The 18,692-nt window shown below is 42.4% G+C and overlaps 1 protein-coding gene across 1 annotated transcript; it reads left to right on the top strand.

Moving 5' to 3' along the window:
• Positions 1–954: 954 nt before the first annotated feature.
• On the top strand, positions 955–17,881 carry LOC133966749 (kynurenine 3-monooxygenase). The gene is made up of 15 exons (XM_062401790.1): positions 955–1,111; positions 1,328–1,397; positions 1,516–1,613; positions 2,160–2,249; positions 2,896–2,944; positions 4,566–4,653; positions 8,131–8,296; positions 8,402–8,473; positions 9,681–9,802; positions 10,279–10,426; positions 10,505–10,562; positions 14,259–14,341; positions 15,389–15,490; positions 15,578–15,637; positions 17,605–17,881. Exons 1-15 carry the CDS (start codon positions 1,049–1,051, stop codon positions 17,746–17,748), a joined length of 1,413 nt encoding a protein of 470 aa, XP_062257774.1. The 5' UTR covers positions 955–1,048; the 3' UTR covers positions 17,749–17,881.
• The last annotated feature ends 811 nt before the right edge of the window (positions 17,882–18,692 follow it).

Below are 18,692 nucleotides of genomic sequence, written 5' to 3'. Positions count from 1 at the left end.
CGCGGAGCGGAACGTGATCAACCTATTGGTCCATTGATTCTCCGATAAATTAAGCGACTGATACGTACACTCATGACAAAGTCTACTAATTATATTAACTCTACACATACGGACATTTTAATAAACTGACATTTCGCAGATCGCTGAAGCTTTTTCTGAAAATCGAGTCGTGTCATTGATTCTGAAATCGATTGTTTAGGCTGCGCGTGGATTACAATTTTGCATTCAGTGCGTCAGATCCGGTCAGAGTCTTGATCCAATCCAACATTGGAATAAATAAATTAATGAAAAATCATCTGTAGAGATATGAATTGATGAGTCGTACGGACACGTTTTTTAAAGTTATATTATTTATTTTGTTTTTATTGTCAAAACCATATTTAGTTATTTATATTGTGCTCTTAATGTGATTTTATTTTCACTTTTAGTTTATTCCACTTTTAAGACATAAAATGAAATGTAGCACCAGGATTTTGAACTTTTGTGTTGTTTGTGAATTAATAGTGAAACATTTGTTCGAGTTTTACTTTAACCGATTCTGACATTTGTTTAAAAAATAAGAAGAGAATGATTTTCAGTTTATCTTTGTTTTTAAAAGCAACCAAGTAAACAAATATGTAAAATATATGAACTGGTTTAAATTATATGAACTAAAACTATCTGTTTTTTTGTTTTACTATGCCCGATGTATCCGCTGAGTGTGTAGGGTCATCTTACAACCACTAGATGGCGACAAAACACTTTGTCTGTTAACAGCTTGTTTCTCTTCTTGCAGGTTTAACGTCCAACAGAACAGGTTGTTGTTAGACCACAGCAGTGAGATCTGCTCATTGAGTGAATTGGTAGTATGACTCCTTCAGGCTTTCTGACAGCACTGTGTGTTTTCAGAAGCTGTTATCAGTCTCCTGTTTACTTTGAAAGGGGAACTGATTTCGAGAGTGCATGTCTCTCTGCTCCTCCTCTTTAAACAGACCAAACACACAAGTTGTGTAAATCACTGTGACCTGAGAAGAGAGACGGTCAGACCACCAGACACACCAGAGGTACAATGGAGAAATCAGCAGAGGGACCAACCAAGAAGAAAGTTGTGGCAGTGGTGGGAGGTGGTTTGGTAAGACAAAGATTGAAGTGAATTATCAAGCTGCAGATCTTGACTTTTGATTGCTCAACCTTTTACATTTACTAAGGCTAGTGTCCTCTTATGAAGGGGACAGTTCATCTTAAATGCGAGGGGAAAGTGAGACTTATTAAATAGTTAGCAGATCATTATTTATGTGTGGCAGTATAATATTCACAGGACTGTCCCCATTCCTCTTCACCCCTTCAGGTTGGAGCACTGAACGCCTGCTATTTTGCCAAAAGAGGCTTTGAAGTCGAAGTCTTTGAAACCAGGGAAGGTAAAAGCTCTTCAGTTTCCTCTCTAAGTAGCTCACACATCACCCCTGTCTCATGATGCATCCACACTGCTTCCGAACTAAAACATTCTTCTAAGATGTCTTGTGTGCTTTCGGTCAGATATCCGCCAAGCCAAAATTGTGAAGGGGAGAAGCATCAACCTGGCATTGTCTCACAGAGGCCGAGAAGCACTGAAACATGTCGGGATGGAGGAGAAGGTGAACTCATTGGATAGTTAAGTACGGTAAAGTAAAGTGCATATGAGGTAAGAGGCTCCCTCAGGTTGGTATTAGATAATTATGTAGGTCATCCAATATTCCTGTTACATGTAAGTCCTTTCAAACCCAACATTGATGTACTGAATCAGGGCAGATGGGCGGAAACCCGTTTTTTCATCTTGCAGTTCACAATTTTTCTTTTCCCGCTGTAATTTAAGGTCAGCAGTCTCTTTTTGTTGGTCCGTATTTGCTGCACTGAGCATGTTATGCACGCCTGAGAACCCTGCATCAGACCCTCTTTCTTACACTTAAGTAACTTTCTGCCTGAGAAATCAAGTTTTTTCAAGGTTAAGGAGTTCATATACTCTCATAGATAGATACTGAGTTATATGTGGACTGTCCTTGACACAATATCATTTCTTTCCACTTATGATTTATCCAGATCCTGAAAAAAAAGAGTCAATGCAAATCATGAAACTATACCAACTTATTCATTCGAAATGGTAATAAATGTCTATTTTTATCTTTTTACCTGTTTTTCCTCAGATTACCTCACAAGGAATTCCCATGCATGCAAGAATGATCCACTCACCAAGTGGGAAACAGTCTACGATCCCTTATGGCAAGAAAGGCCAGGTAAGCTGCTATTGAAAAAGTCTCAGTTTTGTTTAAAACCCTATAACAACCAATTGGTCAGCAGTAAGAATTTGGTATAACAGTAAGACTGGTACATTGTCAGCATCACCACTGTTTAATAATGTAAGAGATATTCCACTACATAATTTACTGTGTTGTTGTGAGGAAACATACTCTAATAATTGCATCACGTCGACTGAGTCACTCTGTAAATGAAATATTGATTATATACTTGACTATATGAAACAACAAGTGTGTTTCTAAGCACACAGTAACAGACACACAAAGATGTCAAATGACTCAGGAATTAACAAATGATGATCAGTGCGAGTTACAACTCCGTCACGGTGGCGTTACATTAGAAGTCAGACTAAATTAAGTTTTGTCACATTAATAAACGTGTTTCTGTTATTTGTATGATTAGTTTATCTGCAAATACTTGTTTTTCATAACAACTGCCCCAGTTCCGTAGAGATTAGTCAAACATGTATTTACATGATTAAATAGAACAGAAATATACAAGACAAACTGTGAGAACTTGGGGAGACAGCAAACAGAGAGCATGAATCCAAGAGGCTTCTTGTTCTCATTTTAAATTAACAAAGGACTCACAGAGCTGCACTTTAATTGATTGTTCTCCTTTCAGTACATCCTGTCAGTTGACCGAGCCAACTTGAACAAACAGCTGCTAACAGGTAGGAATATGAATAGCGATTTAGAACTTGTTAAATATTGCCATGGGGTCTTATGCAATATCACAGAATGTCTGGTGAAATAACCAAATTGAAGCCAAACTGGAAAATCAGTTTAAATGATCTATTTTTCAAAAAACAAAACTGACTCATGGTCCCTCCCAGTCACACACCCCTGTATATTAACCTAATGGCCATTTAACATGTCCGTCACATGTGTGAATAAGCACCTGAGCCACAATAAACAGGCTGTAAATGTTACAATGTTACAAGGTCGCACTGAGTAACATTTATATAACACTGCCAACAAACTCCATTCATAGATTATCTGGCATAGCATTTTCCAAACAGCATGCAAACTACTAAAGATATATAAAGTCCTGTCAAAATTTGCCCAATGATTTAATTGATTTACATTTTTGGGGATAATTAAAGTGACACTTTGTGAGTATCACTGTATTCTGCTGCTGCGGCCACAAGTTTCAGGATAATGTTAAATGCTACAACAAAGTGTGAAGCACGAGAGGAGAAGAATCATAGGATGTGACCGAAATCATCAATTTCCTCAAAACCCAACGGGATGAAAAAAAAAAGTGTCCACAGCAGGTACTGTTTTCAGTTTCAGTTCTACAAAGGTTTACGTGTCAGTGAGGATACAGAAGTGTCCAAGGTGAGTCAGTGAGTGATGTAGTAGCTCCCATTAGCTAACAGTAGCTAAAAGAAGCTGACATTGGCTCTTGGCTCAACCGAGACCAACTAAGACTGAAGCAGTTAACCGTCTATGTGCACAGAAGTTGGAAACATTGCAATTTATTGCTTATAAATCCAACTTTTTGTTTGAAGAGGAGTCACTTTCATAAGTTACATCAGTTCAAAGTGTTCCCTCTTTACAAACAGCATATCATACAGTAAATTTACACATGATCCCTGAGAGCCTCAATCAAGTGCTGTGTCTGAATTCTCAATTCATTCTTAATTCATGAGCTCTGCACTAAGCTCTAAGTTAAAAACACATCGCCTCTTCCCCCCACTTATCGTCCCTGTGCTTTAGCCTCATGCCAGGCTATTAGGATGCAGTCGTCTTTTCAGGGTAAAGGGATTAAGGTTGGCCCAACGCCGATGGCTGACAGTCAACCCCATGTTGAACCCAACATATTCTTCATCGCCAATTTAGTTAACATCTGCCGATTACTAAAAGAGATTTTGCCTAATATTTAATGAAGTGCCTCGGTATATGCTTGGAGACAATGTGTGACAGTGTGGGTTTGTCTTTAATTAGATTGTCTGAGTGTGCTGACAGAGAGGCTGATTGTAAAGCTGTAGCTCTTATCAAGGACAACCCAACCTTGTGGAGTGAGCACTGAGATAAAGAGGTTATGTGTGACAGGCTGAACATCAGTTTCCCAAAACAAAGCCCTCTGAGCTGTGATCATCAGCGTTCATCATTCCCCTTCAGTGGGGGGGGGGGGGGGGGGGCTGATTTAGTTGTTTAGCGAAGTCCTGTGTCCCAATGACATTTTATTAGAAATGGGAAAATCTCCTATGTATTTGTACTGTCCTATTAAACTTCTCGTGTTATATCATTTGTGATATAAGCTCCTTTTGTAACATTTCACCCCCACAGAGGCCGAGACGTATCCAAACACAAAGCTGAACTTCGGTCACAAACTGCAGGACTGGAGCGCTGAAACAGGGCTAATGACCTTTGTCAGGTAAATAGTTACCGATCTTAAATGTGTGCACCCTTGCACTCGCAGCCCCACAAACACTCACAGACACACACACACACACAGTGTACATATTATATGAGGGTATTCCAAGAGAATGATCCACTCGTTTGGATTCTTTGTTTTAACTTTATTGATCATGTGTTCCTCCATGTCAACACACGTGTCCTTGTATATGTTAACTGCAAGAGGCCCGGTTGCTGATAAAAACAAAAAACGTAGCCTTTGAAGACTTGTGCGATCGTCCTTGAGTTGAATGTGCCACACAATATACAACCCAATTACCGAAAAACGTCCAGGTCTTTTTAGTCTTGGGAATTATAGAATCAGTGCAGTGAATTATTAGCCCAGTATGCAAGAGCACAAAGTCCATTTCGTTTTATTGCCATGTTTTAATTGAACCCAGCCTTATCCAAAAGGCGTAAAAATCCCATTGACCTGCATGATATCACTTTGCTTTATTTATTTATTTATTTCTCATGCCCGGTGGTCCAAGCTGTACCTGCGTGGGTAAAAACGTGGTTCGGAATGAGTCACTGTGTTGTTTTCGATGCAGTGAACACTTTAATGCACTTTAATTTAATCAGGGTTTGTGTGAGTGTGCCTCGAATCCAAATGTCACCCCAGCGAGAACCTTACACATCGCGGACACATCCTTCCCCCTCCCCTGTAGTTGAAATGTGACGGCTCATATTTGTTCTCACCTGCTTGTTTAATTACTTGTTCCCGGAGATGCTGCCGCAATCCTCAGCCTCTTTCCATAGTAACCAGGAAATGTTCTGAGATAGCCATCAGCACGAAATAGATGAGCATGACCTCCTTTCTCCCTCATCTGGGCTATAATTGTACCTTATTGAGTTAAATCTAATAACATTTTAATGAAGGCTGAAAATATCACAATTTGAAATATCAGATTAATTTTGTGACACTTGCTATATTTGAATTCTGAACTGTTATACAGTGGTGGGCAGACACACTGTGAAATCATTTTCCAATGATGCAGGCATGTGCACAGAAAGAAAGCATTGTATTTAGGAAAAAAGAAATTGTCAGATATACTGAATCCATCTACAAATGTGTTGGTCGCTATGCATGTTTTAAATTTCATGTGATGTAAGAAGCTAGTTATTGCACTGTAAAACAGTGAATTCACAATTCACTCAAATAGTCAAAATAACATTTACCACAGTTGTGATCACTATAAATAGTTTTTTGCTTAAATTATCATTCACTGTGGAAGCTGGTGAAAGGAGAACTCAGGCAGCAACTGATGTCTCCATCAGAAAGTTTTAATTTAGACTTGATGCATCAAGGAGACCAGAAAATATACAAATAGAGCAACATGAGCAGTTGTCACACCCAAATCTAAAGATGTCTCCCACAGCATCCCAGTATATCTTCCTCTACTTGTGTCACCCATTCTAACAGCACATCCATGAATGGCTAGAGTTGCTGTCACGCTCTGTGTTACCAGTAGGTGTTCGCAAGCTATTGGATAGTTAAATCTATAGTATGCATTCCTAAATCACATTGTATCCTTACATCTTGCCACTGCTGAAATACGCAAAAGAGTTACGAATGCCACCATCTTGTGCCAATGATGCAATTTGGTGCCAATGTCTGTGTTGAGTCAATCTAAGCTGTCAATCATGATGATTCACTAAATTTTAACAGCATCAAATAACTATTTGAAACCAAACTGAGCAATTTGTTGGATATGGAGGTGGCATTGTCTATGACCTAAACCGCAGCTAGCCACCAGGGGGAGATCAAGACGCTTTAGCTTCACTTTTTGTGGAGCATCATTCCATTGATTTACATACAGTTTATGGTCCAGGCTGAAATATCTCATGACTTTGATGGATTGCCACAAAACATTCACTGTCCTTAAGGGATAAACTGCAAAGACCGAGGCGATCTGCACAGGTTTCTTCTGGTGGCAGATTGCCATTTTTTGTTTTGTGTGAAGAATTTATGTAGGAAACACATGGAGGTCCTCCTTCAGGATGAGCCTCACAGAGCCGACAGCATGACAAATCCTCAAGGACCCAGTTCAAACTTAGGTGGTGTCCAATGCTTAAGGTAATAACCTGCCCCACCTTGCAGACCAGGACTTAGACTAAGGTTTGGGGTCTGGAGTAATTTTAAAGAATTACACTCTGCAAAGTTGCTTGTGGATAACTAAATAATTGGAATTGTTTTTTAAGCAATCTGCCAACACCAAAGAGCCTTATGAACTCTGAAAGGCTAACTAGATACTATGATCGGGTTCCAAGAAAATATTCAGATGGACTTAGTATTGAGTTGAACAGATGCACCAGCATTTCCACTCGGGTCATTAATGTGTTCCGATTAATGTGTAAGATATCAGTGCCAATCTTTAATTCCCATGTAACTCCAGGCACCGTGACAACTAGGTTCATGTGGCACATCAGACTGCATGTGGAGATGTTGAGAATACTAATGTCTGAATGAGCACTTCAACACAGTCAGCAAACGCTAAGCAATATAGTGCTATTGTTGTTGCCATAGCGATTTAGAGTTAAAATCATTATCACCAACATGAGAGTGAAATGTCTATGAAGAAAAAAACATAATTATTCAATGAGGCAGCTGTAGTGTTAAAGATGATCTAAAGTGACCAGTTTTTTGTTCTCATCTCCATGTGCAAAAGATATTAAACATATGTGTGTGTAATACAATTTTTTTTTAAATAAGAGTAAAGACAGTGAGACATTGGAATCCAAAACGTCAGTGTTCTAATTTCCCACTGTAGAGGTAAAGTAAGCAGCAGCTTTAGGTGAACCCCAGCTGAGGAAGAGACGTTTTCTGTCTTATCAAGTAGCATAGTGTGAGAAAGAGAAGCTAAAAACACAGAGCATTCACTCTGCATTACCTCTGTGTCTGAATCAATCCCAGAGCAGCACTTCATATATTTGAATGCCTTATAAGGAGGAAATCAATAACACAACTCAGTGTCAGTCTGGGCTGCAGGTGCAGGGACGTTGGTGCTAAGAAATATAATAAAGATCTGTCACCAAAATGTTGCCATTTCTCTTCAAATAATTTATTGTGTGTCGGATTTTTTAATTTCGTGAATCCTCAGGCTGAGCATGAAAATAATTAACTTTTAAATTAACTTAAAAGTCTTGAGGTATTTCACTTATATTTGTGGCAGCTATGGCTCAGGGGGTAGAAAGGATCGTGCACTTACCAGAGGGTTGGTGGTTCAATCTCCGTCTTCCCCCATTCTGTGTACCAAAGTGTCCCTGGGCAAGATTCCTCACCACAAATTTGTTGGGTTGTGACGTCTTTGAAAAATGCATTGTATGAATGTGTCTGAATGTGTGTGTGATTGGGTGAATGGCAATACTGAACTGTGAAGCCCTAATAATTAAAATACATGTTTAAAGTACAGAGTAAATTAAAGTGGAATTTTCATGCTGCTGGTATGGTCTCCAGATCAGATGGATCCCAGGACCAGATCCAGGCAGACCTGATTGTGGGCTGCGATGGAGCTTTCTCTGCCATCCGCAAGCAGTTCACGCGTCGCAGCCGCTTCAACTACAGCCAGACGTACATCCCCCATGGCTACATGGAGCTCACCATGCCTCCCATCAATGGAGAGGTCAGAGCTCCTCTGTACATGTTCTCTTTGTGTTGTTTACTGGAGGTGAGGGAGATGCTGCTTGAAGAAGACACATTTTTCTTTGACCCACTTTTCCTCCCCTAGTTTGCCATGAAGCCCAATTATCTGCACATCTGGCCAAGGAACACATTCATGATGATAGCCCTTCCCAACTTGGTGAGTGTACATTTTGTACATCCTCTCTCTCCTGTTTTTATTTTTGTAGCTGTACTGTTTAACCCAAACATTCCAGGAAATGGAGCAAAGACGCATGTTGGTTTGTGTGAGGTCACTGCGTCACATACTTTGTCAGCCACTCTGTTTTTTCAGACACACACAAGCATTATAATAAGTTCAGAGCAGGATCGACCTCTGGGATGTCCCCATACAGTTAATTAGCCTAATTTGCAGGCACTTCATAGCCAGTAGATGCTTAATCATCACAAATCGTGGTCTGTGAAGTGTTTCAGCTCCGGAGGTTTAACCTAGATTTAACACAGCAGTCGTGTCCTCCCCATCTGACGTCTCTCTGTCTCTCATGTCCCTCGTAATCCCTCAATGATTGTTCATGCCTGGCCGACTCAGCAGAGCAGCGTTCACGCTCTTCTCTGAGACCAAGTTAAGGAAGCTGAGGTTGAGGAGCATTTACACTGTCACTCATTGCCCTAGTTCCCAGTAATGAAAGACAGAAGCCCCTTGCTACTTTGGACACCAAGGTAACAGAGGAAGTGCTGAATGGTCCTTGGGGAAGATATCTGGATGTTGATGGATGGCACCTGCAGATCCATAAAAGCAATTTGATTCTGCATTCAAATGCCAAACTAAAAGAATATACTGCATATAAATGGGAAGCAGTCAGTACGCAGGGATGCATATTTATTCGTGAGTGTTCCTTCTTGACCTCGGAAGAATGAATCTCTATAAATTACACACAGCGAAAAACACACTCACTCGAGCTGTGACTTTTTTGGTAATTTAAATTAGATGCTAATATTTATGTAAAAAAAAATGCACCACATGACAATTCACCAAATACGGAGCCAAATTGTCTTGGTTGCCTCCTGGTGGCTGGCTGCAGTATGGGTCATAGATCCGGCCTCCTCCATGTCAATGAATGGGATATTTCTTATATGTCTTTTTTTCGGGTGACAATGACCACAAATGACCATAAAGACAATCCTCAATCTTATCTAACCCTATAACTTTTTATTCTTTAAAGGTTGTACACATTGTTAATGTCTCCGGAGGCAGTGAAACATATAGTGTAGTCTAATGTATTAGGGTTTTACAGGTGTTATGTATTTGTGTAAATAAAAGCGACTCTGTTTAAGTATGCCATAAAAGATTAACTTTATTTATTATGATCTTTTTTGTTCCAACTTAGGACAAGACATTCACCTGTACCCTCTTCATGCCCTTCGATGACTTCGAGAAGATCACCACAGGAGATGAAGTCGTTGAGTTTTTCCAGAAGTACTTCTTGGACACCATACCACTAATAGGACTGTAAGTGCCCCCTGCCTTTATCTCTTCATCCAACCTGCCGTGCCATTTCAGCAACATTTTCATTCCCCAGCTACTCCGGTCACATCCAGCACCACAATCCATGAAGTGTGAAATTGCAGACTTACAGCAACATGGCTTTGTGCAGTGAGTTTTTTAATTAGAGGTGAACTCATGTTGATGGTGGCGGTCAGATAGCAGAGGCACGAGCTGCAGAAACGCTGCAGGCTCTCCTTCATGTACTCGCTCTTTGGGTAGACTTTATTTGAAGTGCTCAGGCGTTAACAATTGAATGCTTGTTTCCCTTCTTCTGTTTGGCTGTTTAGCTTAATCAGAGCAGACAAAGCATGGTTGTTACAGCTTATTCAGATGTGACAAACGCTTTTGTTGTAAACAAAAAAGTCTGTTCAGTTCAAAATGCGATTCTCAAAGTAAAGTGCTCAAAGTAAGTTTGTAATTGTTCTGTTTTTACTTTGCAGTGATGCTCTCAAGAGGGATTATTTCCGTTTGCCTGCGCTGCCCATGGTGTCTATAAAGTGTTCGCCGTATCACATTGGAGACAAATGTGTCCTTATGGGCGATGCAGCCCACGCAGTGGTGCCTTTCTACGGGCAGGGGATGAATGCTGTAAGTAACTCAACTGAGGTGAAGAAAAGACAGAAAATAATCAAATGAAGACTTACTCATTTCATTCCTGCCTCATAGGGCTTTGAGGACTGCATTGTGTTTGACGAAGTAATGGATCAGTTCAATGAGGATTTCAGTAAGTATTTTTTCATTCAAATGCCCTGTGAAATTAATTCACTGTACATTTTCCCAGTTTTATTCCCGTTGATATCTTTTGTTAAATACTAAATATCACTCATCATCATCATCACTCATCGTCATCCGCTTATCCGGGGTCGGGTCGCGGGGGGAGCAGCTCAAGCAGGGGGCCCCAGACTTCCCTTTCCCGGGCCACATTGACCAGCTCTGACGGGGGGATCCCGAGGCGTTCCCAGGCCAGTGTTGAGATATAATCTCTCCACCTAGTCCTGGGTCTTCCCCGAGGTCTCCTCCCCACTGGACGTGCCTGAAACACCTCCCAAGGGAGGCGCCCAGTGGGCATCCTTACCAGATGCCCGAACCACCTCAGCTGACTCCTTTCTAAGTAAAGGAGCAGCGGCTCTAATCCGAGTTCCTCACGGATGACTGAGCTTCTCACCCTATCCCTAAGGGAGACGCCAGCCACCCTTCTGAGAAAACTCATCTCGGCCGCTTGTACCCGCGATCTCGTCCTTTCGGTCATCACCCAGCCCTCATGACCATAGGTGAGGATAGGAACGAAGATCGACCGGTAGATCGAGAGCTTTGCCTTGCGGCTCAGCTCTCTTTTCGTTACAACGGTGCGGTAAAGCGAACGCAATACCGCCCCCGCTGCTCCGATTCTCCGGCCAATCTCACGCTCCATAGTACCCTCACTCGCGAACAAGACCCCAAGGTACTTGAACTCCTTCACTTGGGCTAAGGACTCATTTCCTACCCGGAGTAAGCAATCCATCGGTTTCCTGCTAAGAGTCATGGCCTCAGATTTAGCGGTGCTGATCCTCATCCCAGCCGCCTCACACTCGGCCACCAGCCGATCCAGTGAGTGCTGAAGGTCACAAGCCGATGATCCAATGAGGACAACATCATCCGCAAAAAGCAGTGACGAGATCCTCAGACCACCGAACTGCAACCCCTCCCCACCACGACTACGCCTCGATATCCTGTCCATGTATATCACAAACAGGATTGGTGACAAGGCGCAGCCCTGGCGGAGACCAGCACCCACTGAGAACGAAACTGACTGGCTGCCGAGGACCCGAACACAGCTCTTGCTTTGGGAGTACAGAGATTGGATGGCCCTGAGAAGAGACCCCCTTACCCCATACTCCCGCAGCACCTCCCACAGTTTCTCCCGGGGGACCCGGTCATACGCCTTCTCCAGATCCACAAAACACAAGTGGACCGGATGGGCATACTCCCAGGCCCCCTCCAGGATCCTTGCGAGAGTGAAGAGCTGGTCCGTAGTTCCACGTCCGGGGCGAAAACCGCATTGTTCCTCTTCAATCTGAGGTTCGACGATCGGCCGAACCCTCCTTTCCAGCACCTTGGAGTAGACTTTACCAGGGAGGCTGAGAAGTGTGATACCCCGGTAATTGGTACACACTCTCTGGTCCCCCTTTTTGAACAGGGGAACCACCACCCCGGTTTGCCACTCCTTTGGCACTGTACCCGACTCCCACGCGATGTTGAATAGGCGTGTCAACCATGACAGCCCCTCAACACCCAGAGCCTTTAGCATTTCTGGCTGGATCTCATCAATCCCTGGGGATTTGCCACTGCGGAGATGTTTGACTACCTCAGTGACCTCCACCAGGGAAATTGACGACGAAACACCATCAACCTCGAGCTCTGCCTCCAACATAGAGGGCGTGTTATTCGGATTCAGGAGTTCCTCAAAGTGTTCCTTCCAACGTCCGACGACCTCCTCAGTTGAGGTCAACAGAGTCCCATCCTTACTGTACACAGCTTGGATGGTTCCCCGTTTCCCCCTCCTGAGGTGCCGGATAGTCTTCCAGAAACACTTTGGTGCCGACCGAAAGTCCTTCTCCATGGCCTCTCCGAACTTCTCCCACACCCGCTGCTTAGCCTCCGACACGGCAGCAGCTGCAGCCCTTCGGGCCTGTCGGTACCCTGCAACCGAGTCCGGAGTCCTCCAGGATATCATATCCCAGAAGGCCTCCTTCTTCAATCGGACGGCTTCCCTGACCACCGGTGTCCACCACGGTGTCCGAGGGTTACCGCCCCTTGAGGAGCCTAAGACCCTGAGGCCACAGCTAGCCACCGCAGCTTCAGCAATGGAGGCTTTGAACACCGCCCACTCTGGCTCAATGCCCCCAACCTCCACAGGAATGCCAGAAAAACTCCGCCGGAGGTGTGAGTTGAAGATACCTAGGACGGGGGCCTCCTCCAGACGTTCCCAGTTCACCCGCACTACTCGTTTGGGCTTACCAGGTCTATCCGGAAATTTCCCCCATTCCCTGATCCAACTCACAACCAGATGGTGGTCGGTTGACAGTTCCGCCCCTCTCTTTACCCGAGTGTCCAAAACATGCGGCCTCAGATCAGATGACACAATCACAAAATCGATCATTGATCTGAGGCCTAGGGTACTCTGGTACCAGGTACACTTATGAGCACCCTTATGTTCGAACATGGTGTTTGTTATGGATAATCCATGACTAGCACAGAAGTCCAATAACAAACGACCGCTCGGGTTTAGATCAGGGAGGCCGTTCCTCCCCACCACGCCTCTCCAGGTGTCTCCATCGTTGCCCACGTGGGCGTTGAAGTCACCCAGCAGAACTACGGAGTCCCCTACTGGAGCCCCATACAGGACTCCATTCAGGGTCTCCAAGAAGGCAGAGTACTCTGAGCTGCTGTTTGGTGCATACGCACAAACAACAGTCAGAGTTTTCCCCCCTACAACCCTTAGGTGCAGGGAGGCGACCCTCTCGTCTACCGGGGTAAACTCCAACACCGCGGCGCTCAGCCGGGAATTTATGAGTATCCCCACACCCGCCCGGCGCCTCACGCCCTCGGCAACTCCGGAGAAGAATAGAGTCCAACCCTTATCCAGGAGTACGGTACCAGAGCTGAGACTGTGCGTGGAGGTAAGCCCCACCAGATCTAACTGATAGCGCTCCACCTCCCTCACAAGCTCCGGTTCCTTTCCCCACAGCGAGGTGACGTTCCACGTCCCCAGAGCCAGCTTCTGCCGCCCGGGTCTGGTCGGTCGAGACCCCTGATCTTCGCTGCCACCCATGTGGCTGCGCACCCGACCCCAACGGGTCTTCCCACAGGTGGTGGGCCCATGGGATGAAGAGAGGGGGGGTGCCACGTAGTTTGTTCGGGCTATGCCCGACCGGGCTCCGTGGCAAACCCGGCCACCAGGCGCTCGCCATCGAGCCCTCCGTCTGGGCCTAGCTCCAGACGGGGGCCCCGGGCTTCCTCCGGGCTGGGTCACGTCTCCTCTCCTTCCCCTACTAAATATATGCATACAAATTATACTGTACTGTGTTGACATCAAATCCTCATTTCCATCACTGTCCGAATCAGTGGTTAAAATCATCAGTCGTGGCAATGGTGGTGGCAAGAAGTCCTCTAAAACAGAAAGTAGAATAATCTCAAAGCTGCTAGCTACGGTCAAATTTCTCATTACTCATTTAGCGCTAATGACTTCTGTACATGTCAAACAACATCCGTGACAGTTCCCTTCATGGCTTTGTCTTTCTACAGAGAACTTGTAAATGCAGAATCAAATTGAACTCTGGTTCTGGTCATGGGGATTTCAAATGAAAAGATAAACACAGACTCTGAGGATCGGGCGTAATTCTTTATCAGATCCGATGTTTCCCTTTGTGTATCTGCGCAGGTGCTGTACTGCCTGAGTATACTAGAGTGCGAGTTCCAGACGACCACGCAATTGCAGATCTGGCCATGTACAACTACATTGAGGTAATACATATTTATTTAAATAAGATTAATTTAACCTCCATCTGTCTGACTCTGTTGAGGCCTCAAAAGCCAAACATTAAAACCAAACAAACTGGGGTTGTTTGCTCCCTTGAGCATACGAGTGCCAAGGCTGTGTGCCTTGTTCTCCCTTTCTCTCTTTCTCAATACAGTTCTTTATTATCCCTTGTTCTCTTTGCTCTCTGCGGGTTTTCTACCTGCAGAGCTGTAGAGTCTGTAGTTTGATTGCAAGCATCGCTTTGCCCCATGTTTGATTAACACCTCCCGCTACATTTACTATTATTCTAATCATTACTATCATTAGTATTAACGATTACTCTACATCTCTGCGTGAATCTTGGCATTGCTATTTGTTTTCCACACCTTGAATTTTACTGGTTTGGTTCAGCCTTGTTTTTGACCACAGCAGGAAGAATCTAATATAATCACACTTAAAAATTATTTTTGTTATTAACTGTAATGTTGAACTTTCTTGGCATTCAAACTGAAAACTTAAAATAAAAACACTTCAATTAATAACACTCAAATTATATAATTTTTCCAAATTACAGTTATAATATCTGTAAATAATAATAATATTAATAATACATTTAAGTTGAATAAACTTTATTCTTTCAGTGTAACCTGATTTAATGATTTTCAAAGGTATTCTCCACTTATAATTGAAATACCATTTGTACAAGAGGTGTGGAGAAAAGCCATTAATTGTCAAGAGGGGTCATCTTGTACTGACTCCAATTACCAGTGGATATTTACACCTGACAGCTGCACAGCTAAGCAACCATCTGCACATTGAAATGTGTGCACTCAAAAGGCCAGTAATTGGTCTCAGCACTGTTGTTATTCTCACAGATCTTAAACCTGGCCGCATCCCTTTGTGTTAAGTTAATCCTCCATTATTGCATCTAGACCCAAGAGAGCAGCAGGGGAAACCATGTGGCCTCTCTGATACAGGAGTAAGATGTGTTTTATGACATTGCATCACAGATGGTTCTGCTTCACTAACACATGTACTGTTTTGTTTTGCAGATGCGAGCGCATGTGAACTCCACATGGTTCCTTTTCAGAAAGCATGTTGATAATTTCCTCCACTTCCTCATGCCAAAGACAATCATTCCACTTTACACGATGGTGAGAATCCTAATAAACAAAATAGTCCCAGACACGTCACTCTGTCTACCACAAGATCTAAATCATTCTGTCCGTCACTGTCTGCAGGTCACCTTCACTCGGACAAGATACCACAAAGCCGTGGAGCGCTGGCATTGGCAGGACAAAGTAAGGGCACCATTGTGTCATCTTCCCTCATGCATACACTTCATTTTTTGTGGGGATGTTTCATACCTTTGAAGAGCCTAGTACTGTAATTGGGACTCTTTTGAAGTCGGCGTATTATCAGCAGCGAGCATGAAAGCTGAATGAAGCTCTGACGGGGGAAAATCCACTAGATTTATTCTGCCACAAAAACAGTTCTGCTCCACAAAGGTTTCTCCCACTTAGCTCTATGAGACACACGGTTGTTAGCACTTTGCTGGACTGTGTGATGTGACCTGCGTTAATGGCTATTGGTCCACTGTCAAATAGGCAGCAGGGATTTTCACAGCCTCCCTTGCTGTAAGTTGTTAAAACACTCCACAAAGGACGAAATTACCTCCATGGGGGGAAGTAGAACTACTGTATGAGCAGAACATACCGTAGTAGAGCATAAGTGTTTAAAAAGGATGTGAAATTGAAATGTACTCATAGAGAACAGCTGCTTAGAGGACATTGTCTGTGTCTTAGGTGAGTGCAGGGAGGATGTAGAAGTATAGCTGTAGCCACTATAGGAAAATGTATAAGGCATTCAACTTTACCTCATGGTTATAAACAATACAAATTGAATTAAATGTAATACAATACCATGGAGTCACACAATTAAATATGTATTATGTTTTGATATAATTAGCTACTTATTAAAATATGTTAGCATGCAAATGCACTAAACTGACTTACCATTAGAACATGTTAGAATGTGAGCATACTGACATACTACTGACATTAGCACTAAGCTTAACATTTTCCAAATGTTCTCGTATCAGTTTAAATACCATATAACTATAGCTTTTTATCTTGCTCTGTTCTCAAAATTGGGAAGATGATCTATACGTACCTCTGAAGTAATTAACTAGAATGTAGAGATAAAACAATGCTGCCTTTTTCTTACAGAACCTTCATATAAGTTTATAGCAACAAATAATGTCCTTTCTATGAGTGGGACTTGAATACCAGTGTTACTTACCAAGGATACAATTTAAAGGATTTCAGTCATGATGTGCTTTCATGCATCTGCAGTGGGATTCATTCACAATAGTCCAGGCAAAGTAGCGTTTTACGACAGACTAATTGTAAAATAATTTTTTTCAGCATAGATCATTTCTATGAGGTGTCCAGAACAACATACTAAAAGTCCTAAGAAATCCTCATTGAGAAAATATGTTAAATTTTCTTCAACCTTTCATGGTGGGGAGGCTTGTGTGCCTCCGTGTCCCTGAAGACTTTACCGGCGGGGGTTTTACCCCTGGCAGGTACTACCAAGCCAGGCAGTTATCAGGTTAGCAACTTTGACATCACCCATTGGCAGTAGGATGATTGGATGAAGATTATTTGTCATACATATGAATTTTCTGCCTATGCAAATTAGGACATATTCAATAAGTGTGTAGCTCATGTGCATATTCAAATTAATTTCAAAAGAAACTTGTAATACAAAAAAGTTTCTTTTCATGTATACTTTTACCATGTAAACTTTCTTTGTGGTAGGAGTAAAGGAAAAAATTAAGCCTATTTGAGTGTATTTTGGGCATATTCGATTTGTGTATGGCTCATTTGCATATTCTAATTAATTTGCAAAGAAACTTGTAATACAAAAAATGTACTTGTCATGGGTACTTTCAGTGTGTAAAGTTTCATTTTGATAGGAGTAAAGAAAATTGTTGTTGCATCACCTTATTGGCACACATCTCGGATTGATGAGAATTAAACATATTTCCTCAACTAGGATTTCTTAGGAATTTTAGTATGTTGTTCTGGACACCTCATAGAAATGATCTATGCTGAAAAAAATTATTTTACAATTACTTCTATTATTGGCTCCAAAATGGGTTACTTTGCCTGGACAACAAGGCCAAAGGTTTGAGGAGAGAAATGTGTTTGTGTGCATAACACTGAAAAGATGATTGAGACTTTATTTTAAATTCATTTCACAGGTGATAAACCGTGGCTTGCTGTTCAGTGCTACCGGGGCTGTTCTGGGAGGCTCCTACCTGCTGATTAAAAATCCTCCGGAAATCAACAAGCTCATCCTCCCCGCTGAGAAACTGTGGAGCAGGGTTGTGGCCCTCAGGACCTGACATACTCTGATCTGACAGACAAGTGTTAAGACTGGACTGATTAACATGAGGAGAAACCAAGGGGGTCTCACATTTTAATTAGAGTGTGATTGAGTCTTCTTTTTCAAAATAAAGGCTCTGCTGGACAAATTAATTTCTTGTGATCATGATTGTGGTAACTTGTCATAACGATGGATTATATTATTTTAGAGATTAGCGAGATTAACAGAATCTAATTTATAATGGTTTAAATTAAGAAGTCCAAACGTTGATCTTTTCAGTCTTTACATTTGATTGTTTTCATGCCATTGTCATTATTAGCACAACTTTAATGTGAAAACAGTTAAGTGTTAAACTCAGGGTCACAGGCAGGATCTATGCTACATTTATGAGCTTATATTAATGGTGTTTAATAACAGCCTTTTGGGCAAATATCAACTCTGTATCAACAATATTCTTAAACCTGCAACAACAAATGTCCTTCAGTTACAAGGGGGCAGAGGAGTAAGTTCTGAGTCCTTTGATAAGGCAAACATTTTAGCAGTTACTTATTTACAAATGCAAAAGTTACAAAGCTTAATTAGCACTCAGTGTTTTTCACCGCATGACAAATACAATATTCACAGTTTTAGCTCCGTTTTAGGTCTTGAGGAAAATATATGAATATCAGCTCTAATCTAACTTTTCTTTTTTTTTTACACTTCTAACATAGAGTCACGTGGTGTTTTTCTCCTTTGCCACGTTGTATAGTTGTGTGCAGGGCTATTTGACATGTGTTGTGAAGTTCATTGTCCACACAGAGTCAAACCTCTAGTTTCAGCTGCATTTTAGCTTGTGCTTGCAATCAGGGGTCCTGTTATCTAGCCAACTCTGAGGAAACCCGAGCTGAAAACCCCCTAGAAAACCCCACAAAAATGAAGTTGGAGGGGAGCTGCATATTCTTGTCCAAATTATTTCTGCATTCA

This window comes from Platichthys flesus, chromosome 12 (assembly GCF_949316205.1).
Source record: "Platichthys flesus chromosome 12, fPlaFle2.1, whole genome shotgun sequence".
Classification (NCBI taxonomy): Eukaryota; Metazoa; Chordata; class Actinopteri; order Pleuronectiformes; family Pleuronectidae; genus Platichthys; species Platichthys flesus.
This window is presented reverse-complemented; position numbering and strand designations above follow the sequence as displayed.